This window comes from Sapajus apella, unplaced genomic scaffold (genome assembly GCF_009761245.1).
Source record: "Sapajus apella isolate SASKATOON/1434 unplaced genomic scaffold, GSC_monkey_1.0 scaffold89, whole genome shotgun sequence".
Lineage (NCBI taxonomy): Eukaryota > Metazoa > Chordata > Mammalia > Primates > Cebidae > Sapajus > Sapajus apella.
Genome location: NW_022437029.1, coordinates 3,837,488 through 3,849,026, shown reverse-complemented (window position 1 = coordinate 3,849,026; position 11,539 = coordinate 3,837,488). Strand labels below are relative to the sequence as shown.

The 11,539-nt window shown below is 41.7% G+C and overlaps 1 protein-coding gene and 1 long non-coding RNA gene across 2 annotated transcripts in view; one reads left to right on the top strand and one right to left on the bottom strand.

Moving 5' to 3' along the window:
• The window catches only part of LOC116534694, a 68,459-nt gene that overhangs the window by 44,501 nt on the left and 12,419 nt on the right, over positions 1-11,539 (top strand). The window contains exons 8-12 of the mRNA XM_032255279.1: positions 197-285; positions 3,261-3,296; positions 5,666-5,717; positions 6,298-6,417; positions 10,417-10,583. Of these exons, the coding sequence (XP_032111170.1) occupies positions 197-285; positions 3,261-3,296; positions 5,666-5,717; positions 6,298-6,417; positions 10,417-10,583 (464 nt within the window). The remainder of the gene's footprint in view (positions 1-196; positions 286-3,260; positions 3,297-5,665; positions 5,718-6,297; positions 6,418-10,416; positions 10,584-11,539) is intronic.
• On the bottom strand, positions 291-2,011 carry LOC116534781. The gene is made up of 3 exons (XR_004261871.1): positions 1,728-2,011; positions 859-860; positions 291-435 (listed from the first exon to the last, which is right to left on the bottom strand). It is a non-coding gene; the product is annotated as an uncharacterized LOC116534781 (long non-coding RNA).

The window sequence follows — 11,539 nt, the reverse complement described above, 5'->3', positions numbered from 1 at the left end:
CATTTCTCAAACATCATCTGTGAAAGTTAAGAGCCTCCAATGAGTTTACCACACTCAGGCAGGTCACAGGGTATAAAAAATACCTTAATGCTTTATTGTCTGACATTTTGGCAAAGGGAAAAAACCCACACTTTTGTAAGTTCAGCCTACTGTGATATTTTTCTCCATCTTCCTTCTTCTTCAGATACCTCCATGACATCTTGATAGAAAATACAGCTCATGTTCCACCATATTGCTAGATAACAGCACAGTCAGCGAGCCTGATCTCAGGCACATATTAGAAAGGTGAGTACAACGAGGCTGCCAAGGGCTGAGTGACAGATCCCCGTATGCTAAAAGCATCCCAGCCATCCGCTGTTATTTCAGCCATTTGGTTGCTCTTTTCAGCAAGCAGTTGAAGAAGTTGATGTCAATGATATATGGATTTTTCAGGACCTAAATATGAATTTTCTTTTTCTCTTCTAATCTTAGACACTGTGTGGTAAAAGGGAAAGCCAGTTAGCAAATAAGCAATCCCAGAAAAAGCATGGCTATGTATTTGATGCATTTATGATATGACAATATTGAACCTAATGGACAGGAGAGGTGCTTTTTATTGGATGTTTCTAGGAAAAATTATTAGTTCTTTATGGGCCATAGGCCTAAGACGATGGGCACTACTTTGGAAACTACTCTTGGAAGAAGGAACAGCTTGTCCTCCAGTGGCACCATAGTGTATCTGCATTTAAATTTTCCCATCATGCACCAGCACTTCATAGGCCACAATCAGAGATGCCCTTTCAAAACACCCTTAAAAGATGGGTTCAAGTTGGTTTAAAAAGCCAGCTCCAATGGAGATGCCCAGGAAACATTATTAACAGCTCCTTCGATTATGAGTGTTGATTATCAGAAAACAGTTTGACAAGTGGTACCTCAGAATGTTAATCTCCTTATCCCTAACTTGACTTTCCAGTCTATAAAAATGACGAAGTTACAAGCTTAGTTTTGTCTCTAAAGTACTAGTTTTTAAGCTAATTTGTCAGTAACTTCTACTTTAATCAAAAATGGCAGTTTATACTCATAATAATGTGACTTTCCTCTCTCATGTATAACAATAATTGAGATCCAATTGTGTTTCGGCAAGAACTGGACTCTACCTGTGTCTAAAGCCCTGAGCTTTGACCTCTATGGTGTCATCACTTAATGTTTGTATTCAGTCCTAAGTAAAAAGCCATCCTTTTTTGGCTAGAGTCCCTGGCTTTTCTGATTTCAAAAGATTCTACTGTTTCAGTATGCAATTCAAAAGTAGTTTTTAAGCTTACCCATGTTCAAACAAGTAAAAGTCCTGCTTTTTCTTCCAGCGTAGTCTAAATTTTACAAGTTTTTTTAAAAATTGAAATACATATATTTTCTTTTTTGGAGAAGGGGTTTTGCTGTGTTGGCCAGGCTGGATTCAAACTCCTGGGCTCAAGCAATACACCCAAGTCAGCCTTCCAAAATGCTGTGATTACAGGCATAAGCTACCATGCCTGGATTAGAAGTCTATTTTTGAAGCACAGTAAGTTTTAATTTACTCTCCAGTTTTAGAAGGAATTATTTGGTATATTTGCTTTTGATGAAATAAAGTTTTACTGAGAAAGTTAATTTAACAAATTGGCTTTTAGGAAATATTTTGAAAAAATGTGTTTCATGGTTAGTAAAGCATTGTTCTCAATGGAAGAAGTGAGCCATACTAGAATCACTTATACTGTTTCTTCAAAATATATGTCTGCAAACACGTGCATCTTCCCAGTTCCACCTTCCCTCCAACTCTGGGCAATCACAAGCCTTTTAGGAAAATGAGGAAGTATCTGAGACATCATTATATGGATAAAAGCATCCCAGATGATTCTGATCTTAACCCTAATTCAGTCATTCCCAAACTTTGCTGCACATTGGAATCGCCTGGGGAACTTTACCAACAACCCTGATGCCTAAAGCATACTCAATACCAATTAAATCAGAATGTCTCCAGCTGACATTGAGGCCCTATTTAAAGCTCCCTGAGTGATCTAGTGTACAGCAAATGTGGAGGCTACTTCTTCCTTTGTGTGAAAAAGTGATGGTTCTAATATAAAAATTACATGTTTTCCCTGTCATTTGCTCTTCTTTCTACCCATAAAGCCTTTCATCTGTGCGAGTCATTTCTATCTATGTGTGCATATGCTTCAATTTATACCATACCATAGTGTTTTGTGAACACCTGCAGTTTACAGGAACACTGTTCGGGGACCTTGGGCAAATCAGTTTTAAGCCTTGGTTCTCTTAATTGTAAAATGGGTGGCGCATGGAGTGTCATGTGAGGTTCGGTGGTCCTTTTCAGCATGTAACTTAAAATTCTGTGATCTTAAAATTTGGAGATGAAACTGTTGGAAGCACTATAGAAATATCTATCTTAGATGCTAATAATGTTGTAAGGCCTACTTTTTACAACTCCAATTTGCCTTCTCTAATTATTCTGAGCCTCATTTTAAATGTTGAGGGTAAATGGAAGGACAGAACTTATCAAAGAGAAGCCCCTGTTTCCTGACACACAACATCTGTGGATGACTTTGGAACACAGTAACATACCTCCAAAGAGTTGTATTTGTTCATTCATATTTTGTTTAAACTAATGTGGAAGTACCTGTCATTAACATTGTATTATGTGGTGTTACACTGTGTGTTTAATACTGCTTATTTTAGGAGAGCTACAAGTGTCATCGATTTTTGGATGCATTATAATGTTTACTAATAAATTTTCTGCTAATCATGCATAGATGATTTTAAATTACTTTATTTGGTTAAAGCACATTCATTCTGTGCTTTTAGGGAAACAATGACAAATGGGTAAGTAGGTGATGGTGAACTAAATCAGCCGAAATGCAGGGCCTAGCAACTTAAAAAGCAAAACACTACGGTCTGGCCTAAATGTAAGCATATGTACACACAGATATAAGTAACTTGCACAGAATGAAAGGTTCTATGGCCAGAAGAGCAAATGTCAGGGAAAATATGTCATTATTTATACATAATAACCATCTGCAGACACAAGTCTTCGAACAGCATATTGCCTAGCATTTTGGTTCTCCTATTTTTGCTGTAAAGCCAGAGGACTAAAACAAAAGTGCTCACATGGTACTGTTTTGAATAGAGGACTTCAGGGCCCCTGAGAGGGTTCCCTCCCCCCCCACTTTAGAAATATATCTTCAGGCCTAACAAATGATAAAATCAGTTCTTACAATTTTTTTTTCCCTCCACAGTGTGACTTTGGCAATATATTACAACATCAAGCACAGGTGAGCTCTTTGAATCCTGTCTTGTTATTCCAGCTCATCATTTTGTGTCATACGAAACATGCTGTCAGGTCATAACTCTCGACATTATAAGCTGTAGAGTGCTTATTTTACAGTGTTATAGTGAATCATTTGTGGGTTTTTTGGTCCGTAAGACTCTTTTAAATTACTAAGGGTTCCAAAGTGTATTTGTTTATGTCTTTGTTTGCAATTTATTTGTAAAGAAGCAGTAAAAAGATGCCCTAGCCTCACGCAAATATACAGTAGGAAAAAGGTGTATTTTTAAAGCTTTCAGGTAACTGTGGGTATTCTTTAACCCCACCAAAGCTCCAGAAGTGCTAACTGATTAAAATAGTTGTAGCGGTATTGTACATATCAATGAATTTGTTCACTAAATGCCACTGATCTTTCTTGTACAATAAAGGGATCTTTCCCCTTACTGGCTTTTACAATATTATGCATTGGCTACTTGGTTTATTTATAGTGTCAAAAACTCACTTTCATTAGTATCACCACCATTATAAAAATGTCCTCAAATGTGGAGATGCTGTCAAGCTCACAGCAGTAGGTATGAGTTTTCAAAGTCCTGATTTTTAGCTTGAAAGTTTTAGCTTTATTATAGACAAATACTTGTTATTTTCCTTGAAATGACAGACTCACTTGACTTAATTTTATGGATAATAGTCAGTTATACTTTCAGATAAAAATGGTGTTCTGTGGAAAATTGGCTTGTTCAGCTCACAGTTTAATCACAAGTGCTTTTCTTTAACATGACCATACTTCAGTATGCAGAAGCGCTTTATGTGAACTTTCTAACTTTTTACTTAGAATGCTAAAAAGAGCGGTCAAGATTTAATAACACCATTAGTTTTTACTGTTTCGTCAAGGACATCCTTCAGTGAAACATGCTACTTTAATAAAAACTGCAAGGGGCAGTGAAGAGTGGAATGAATACTGGTATAATTGGTACCACTGCCCTTATTCATACCGAGAAACCATCAGTTTTACCCACTTTTGCTTTTAAACTGTCATTACAAGTGTTGAACAGGGAGAAAGCAATCAATGTCTTAATACTTTTAAAAAGTAATAAATTATTTGTGTGTTTTATTTTCAATCAGCTTCTCACGTCGAATTAGTATTCTTGTAAGAACAGTTTGGGCCATACATGGTGGTTGACACCTGTAATCCCAGCACTTTGGGAGGCCAAGGTGGGAGAATTACTTTGAATCAGGTGTTTGAGACCAGCCTGGGCAATGTGGCAAGACCCCATCTATCAAAAAAAAAAAAAGATCAGCTGGGCATGGTGGTGTGGACATTTCGTCCCAGCTATTTGGGAGGCTGAGGCAGGAGGATTGCTTGAGCCCACGGAGTCAAGCCTGCAGTGAGTCAGGTTTGTACCACTGTGCTCCATCCTGGATGAAGGAGCAAAACCCTGTAACAACAACAACAACAACCAGTTTCGACATCCTGGGTCTCCGAGGGAATCTCAGGGGTCCACAAACCACATTGGGAGAACAACTGGTTTCCTAAATGATCACATCATGTGCTAGTTTTTAAAGTTCATTAAAGACTGGCCTCTTTTAAAATAAAAAGGCAATTAAGTCTGTAACTCAAACTACTTCAGCAAACATAAAGTATAATAAAGAAAGATTTGGGAAATCTTAATTGATTCTAAAAATTTCTAAAATCTTTATTGCCAACAACTACTGCTTTCTAAAATGTTCTTGTGTTTCACCGTGAGGTTAGAGGAGTAAAAATAGATATAGCTTATTACCATTGCCTGTTAGCAGGAGTCAGCACTTAAAGGCAAGCCTGGCTCGTCAATGTAGAAAAGACTTCCCAGTTCAGAACATGATGTGCTGACGAAAAAGAGGTCAAGAAACCCTCTGAAGGCCGGGATCCAGGAGAAAAATTGGCAACAACCGTTTTGGTGAACAAATTTTACCAAAGCAAACAAGAAGTATCCCCCTCCACCCTCCATACCCTACTCCCAGCAGATACTTTACTGAGATAGTAACAATTCCTGAATTTCTTTTTCTTTTTTTTTTTTTTTTTTGTGTCAGAGTTTCGCTCTTGTTACCCAGGCTGGAGTGCAATGGCGCGATCTCGGCTCACCGCAACCTCCGCCTCCTGGGTTCAGGCAATTCTCCTGCCTCAGCCTCCTGAGTAGCTGGGATTACAGGCATGCGCCACCAGGCCCAGCTGATTTTTTGTATTTTTAGTAGAGACGGGGTTTCACCATGTTGACCAGGATGGTCTCGATCTCTTGACTTCGTGATCCACCCGCCTCGGCCTCCCAAAGTGCTGGGATTACAGGCGTGAGCCACCGCGCCCGGCAATTAATTTCTTAAATACACATTCGTCTTTTACAGATATGCAAATAGATCTCTGGCTATTTTTGATGAACCAATACATCCACTTTCAGTAAGTGTCACTTTCTCTGAGGTTCTGTTTATGTCTTAAAGAGTTGTGTTAATTTCATGATGAAGTCAAAATTATTCACCATTAAGTCTTCGCTAAGTTGTGTCTAATCATCTTATGTAAGGAGTGTTGTAAATTGGACACACTGGAGAAAGAGCTGACTTACAGCTTTGTTTAATTTGTGCGCTAAGGGGAATAAACATACCATCGAAATAACAAAATGTGTCATTTTAAAAGATAATTTTTATAGCAGCAAACAATATAAATATTTGTAAGTAGTCCTAACAAATATGCACAAACTCTGTGAATAGAATTAGAAAACAATTTAAATTTAAATTTGTTTAAATGCTATGAAAACTTAAAAACTTCCTTCTTCAGGCATATGAGAGCCACAGGGCCACCTTAGCACCTATGTTCACAGAAAACCAAAAATAGCTGTTTATATTTTTAGAACTAAGAGACATTTTATCCCAGCAAAATTATTGTAAGGGACATGTGGGCACAAATTTGAACATTCCCATCTTAAGAGTATTTAAGAAGTTCTCTTGAATGAATATTTATATTGCCTTTTTTCTTCTTTCAGCAAGAAAAGATTCCAGGGAAATCCTCTGAGGATAATCCCACACGCAACTGCATTTTCAGATATTTCTGTAATCTGTTTAAAGTCACAAAACTAACAGCTCCATGTGCAATGGTAGCATTGGTAAGCTATTTCTTATCTATAAAGCATCTTTAATAACTGGTCTCCTACACAGTGTATGGCCGTGTTTCTATATAAAAGTCAGTTCCTAAAGTTATCATGAGATCTTTTAAGAGAAACCTATGCAAGCAAAGTAAATACACATATTAGAGTTTAATCGTCATGTTTTAAAATGATGCCATTGCTTTTCTTATCACAGAATAATTGCTACTAAAAGCAGCAGGAGAGACTTCTGGTTTCTCCCTCAACAGATTCCAATGTAGGTCTAAGCTGAGTTCCAGGCTGTATTTCCCCACAGTTCTGACCTGGAGCTGCTGCTCTGAATGCTTTGTTGTTCCTGGTGACTTCTTGTGCCTGCTCGGGAAATTGCCCAGGAATATGGAACCAGTAAGACTTGGACATGGGCTTTGCTAGTTGGCCTGCCAAGCCATAGCTGTGTCCTTACCTCTACATGGTTCTCACAGAATTCCTGTGGTGAGACTCATCCTGAATATAAAGTCCTGTTCAGATGGCTGGGATTGTTTGACCCCTCCCCACACTAACCTGTAGAGGAATGTCAACCACACGGCCTGGAGAGAAAGGATACTTAGAGCAGTATCCTCTCCTTTAGCATCTGGCTAGAGCTCAGGGTTGAAGGCTTCTGCTGGGCACCTGCATAGAAACCTGTCCGTGAGCACTGGATCAGATGCAGGCCATTTAATGGAGCTGCAGCCATTGGGAATGCTCAGCACATGCTGGAGGGAAGCAGGAGTGGTACTTCCAGATGTAGAGAGAGAGAGCTGATGCAGGAGGGAAAGCTGGATTGGAAGAAGGGGGAGTTCACCGTATACAGGCTAAATTTGGTGTGCCTGTGAGATAGCAGAGTGACGTGTGCAGTCATTATGTGAATCTATGGAACAGCATGAATCTGAGCAGTGCAGTCATCATTTGGATGTATGGGACTGGAGCATGAATCTGAGCTGGAGGTAAGGAATGAAGAGTAAGAGTAGCTGCTCAAGAAGAGGCACGATGGCTCACGCCTGTAATCCCAGCTCTTTGGGAGACCAAGTCAGGCGGATCACCTGAGGTTAGGAGTTCGAGATCAGCTCGGCCACCATGGTGAAACCCTGTCTCTTCTAAAAAATATAAAAAATTACCTGGGCATGGTTGTGGACACCTGTAATCCCAATTACTTGGGGGGCTGAGGCAGGAGAATCTTTGGAACCTGGGAGGCAGAGGTTGCAGTGAGCCAAGATTGCACCACTGCCCTCCACCCTGCACGACAGCAAAACTCTGGGAAAAAAAGAAAAAAGCTTAGCTGCTCAAATGCAAAGAAAGTGTTTAGAATGAAAGTGGACAAGCCGGACATGGTGGGACACACCTATAGTCGCAGCTACTCAGGAAAAGGAAAAAAAGAGAAGATGGATAAAAGATAGCTGTGTAAAGATTACTAGCATGTAAGGGACAAACCCCCAGTAAAGTGCCAGAGTGGGAGGAGGAAGAGCAGGAAAAAATGGTAAGAACAAAGGGTTCACGATAGGAAAGGCTGTGGTCACAGTGCTACATGCTGCCAAGAAGGTGCCCATTGCATAAACACCCCTGGGATGCCAAACCTGTGCCACTCTTCTAAGTGCTGGGGTAGGGAAGAGGACAGGCCGAGCACAGTCCTTGTCTTTATGAGGCGTTTGTTTTAATGAGGAAAGCATTTTTTTTTTTTTAGGTAATGGCAAATAGCAAAATGATAAAGCAGGATACAGAGAGAGTAATGGGAGGGGCTCGCTGTTTCAGGTAGAATGATCAGGAAGAGCCTCTCTAGAGAAGTCACATCTGAGCAGTGACCTGACTATAAAGTGAGGCTGATAAGGAGTGCTGGCATTACAGGCAGTGGGATGAGTACCAAGACTGAGACAGGAACACATTTCATGTGTGTTCAAGGAACAGACAGCAGGGAGCCCGCCTGTGAGAGAAATGAAGGAAAGAATGGAAAACATGAGGCCGCATAGGCGGTGCCATAGTTCACAGAGCCCTTTGGCTTGCAGACCAGGGGACGAAGTTAAGGTTTTATTCCAGTTTGAAGTGAGGACTAATGGTAGATCTTGAGCAGGGGAGTGCAGTGTTCTTAATTTAGAGGTATCCCAACTGCTTTGGGGAGAGTAGACCATAGTTGTGAGGAGGGTGGGGCAGAGAAGAGGACTAAGAAGCAACTAGACTGTTACAGGTGAGCTGTGACACATGGTGGCACAGAATCTGAAGCAGTCAGCCTATCAGTGAAGGTAGCCATAGAGGGATTGCATACGGATTGGAGGAGGGTAACTCACATGTAAGTATTAGTCCCCAGGAGCTAGGCCAATGGCAATTCCCTGGACAAGATTAGGGCCAGGTTGGGAAGTGGAGCCTGGGGGTGAAGGGCTCTGGTTTGTGGGTGTGAAGGCTCCAGGGACCTCAGCAAGAGGAGTCTATGGTGAGTGATGGGGGTGGGGGGTGGTTAAGGAGAGATGGGAGGTGAGGAGCTGGCACCAGGGCATGACACTATGAGCAAATGAGAGGATGTCCTGGGGGAAATGGGGGGAGCAGGATGGGAACAGGCAACACATTTGTATTGGGGAAAATCTCTGGCAGAGAGGGAGAAAGTCTTCAAGAAGAGGTGATTTGGGAAACAGTGTTCTGCAAAAGTGGAATAGGATCCATCATGCTGATAGAAGAGTCGATGTTAAAAGAGGAACTTTCTCACTGACCCAGGAGGGCAAGTGATATCGATGAGTGTCAGCAGGTCATTGGCTTACCAGTAAAGGTGACAGGAAGTTGAGGGCTCGCCAGCGCTGTTTCAGTGCTCTCTAATGAGACCTGTGGAGTTGAACCCTGGGAGGGAGGGTTATTCCTTGAATACCTGACAGTGCAGAGTTTTGGAGAAAGGGAGCAGCATCTCTCATAAGAATATGTCAGGTTCAAGGGCCATGTGGTTTGGAAAACACAGTTGACTTTGGAGAACATTGCCAGATCTGAGCAGACAATCTGATAATGTTCAGACAATAAATGAACTCTCTTAAAATGAACTGTTTTCCTTTCACCTTGATACAAAGACTTCAAGTAGCATAGAGTCATACTCTTCTACAGAGCACCCTCTGAGGTAGCAACACCTCACAGCTTATCTCTGTAACCTTCACTCAGCTGGTCCCTCATCCAGTTCTTTATAGGATAGAGATTGGATAGATAGAGAATACTTTCTGAAATACTTTCTGAGATTATCTCACAAACTGCTTGACAGGTTTAGAGGCACCCCAAGGATGCAGAGGCCGGCAGCTCTCTCTGCCTTCAAACCCACAGAATTGACTGAATGCAGATACTGTAGGACAAGAAATAAGTTTTCGTGAAGTGATTGTGGAGACATGGAAAATAGGGGCTGTGAGCAGGACCTTCCATTCATTCACATGCATTCCTCCTCAAGGCACTGAATACAGGGACTGCTTCTCAGCAACAGAGACCTGCCCTTGTCATGCTGTCTGCCTGGCAGGCACTGGCAGACACTCTTGACCCGCAGTTCCTAAGCCTGTGTCCCAAGAGTGGGTTAGTTATTGTGAAAAGGAGAAGACAGCAGTCTTCTCAGTATGACTTGGGTGCTACACATTCGAGCATGGCACACCTGTAAAATTCCTATCTACCTGCCAGCCAGGTGTGATGCTGCACACGGATGGCACTGTAGTGTTTCCTGAACAAACTTAATCTGCACGAGGCCTGTGTTTGTGCTGCCTTTCATGAGTGTGAAGGTGCTGAAGGTGCCTTCCTTCATGCTCACATCCCTGTGAATGAAATTGGCACGGAAATTTCTATGGGCAGAGTATGCTGCAGAGGTATCTGACTATGACTGTGACTTGGCCTCTCACTTTGTCTGAGCAAAGTCTCTGCCGAACATAAGAATAAAGGGCACTTACTTTCTGGCCAAAACCAGAAGTCTTTCATTCTTAAATGTTCTTATCACCACAGTGAAACAGAACTGAAATCAAAGACAAGTGCTCTATTTTACAGGTGTATATTGAACACCTTTTAACTAATGCTAACATCGATCTTTGTCCTACTAATTGGAAACAAATTCTCCTCAGAGCCATGCTTCTGGCCTCTAAGGTTTGGAGAAATCATCGTCACTGGAGTGTGGATGACAGCCAGAATCCCAAGGATGTTGCAGTTGAGACAATGTGAGTTTTAAGGTTTTGGCAAACTGTGTCATCATTTTCCATGCCTCATTTGCTCTCCAAGTTATCACTGCAAGAAATATCTTTATAGGTTTCATTGTGCCGATAAAGGAAATAGGCATAAGACCACAGACTTCAATCTATCCAGCTTTGGTATAACAGTTTAAATTTTCCACCATTAATGGGTAAGTCTTGATGTGTTATTGTTGTAATAACTGGCTGTTAAACCGAAAAGTGTTTTCCTGATTGTTTTTTGGCAAACCTCTTACAAGTGTGCTGTCAGAATGACACAGTACAGTGAATATCTTTATAGTGTTTTAGAGGCCACCTGCCAGTTTCAGTCGCCTTTCAAGGGGCAAACATCTGGCCTTTGAAATAATTGGCCACTGTTAAGGTCTTAAGGCCTCTGGACTATGCAGAAGTTACAGCTTTAACCTAAGTCACCCATTGTGTATTTGCTTTTGCTGGTCCTTGTCTCCGCCTTTCATCTGAAGATCTGTTTTTATAGGAACCTTGAGATATGATGTTAAATAGCTACAGATTTCTGTGCCCTGGCTCATCCCCATTGGGAACATTGCATGTGTTTGGAAATCAGTCTGATGAGTTAGAAGTTTCCGCGTTCACCTCCCGCAGTGTGAGAAGCATTTCTGGGTATCACCCCATGCCCACCACACTCACAGACTCCCTGGGTACTCAGACATTCACAGAAGTAGGCTGGGGGCCAGTAGCTGTTTATGAGAGTACGGGGAGCCTTGCGGGGTCATGGGGTTCCTCCCAGATGCACCAACATGACACTGAAACACAGCTTCCCCAGGGTTCCCTTCGAATTTGGCCTTATGACTGCTGTGAAGTGAAGAGCCCTGAAGCAGGCAGGCAGGGTGAGCAGGGGGGCATTTCCAGCAGAGCCGCCCTGGGTGCCCACTGGACAGTGAGGACAGCTGTGTCGGCTGCATCTGGTG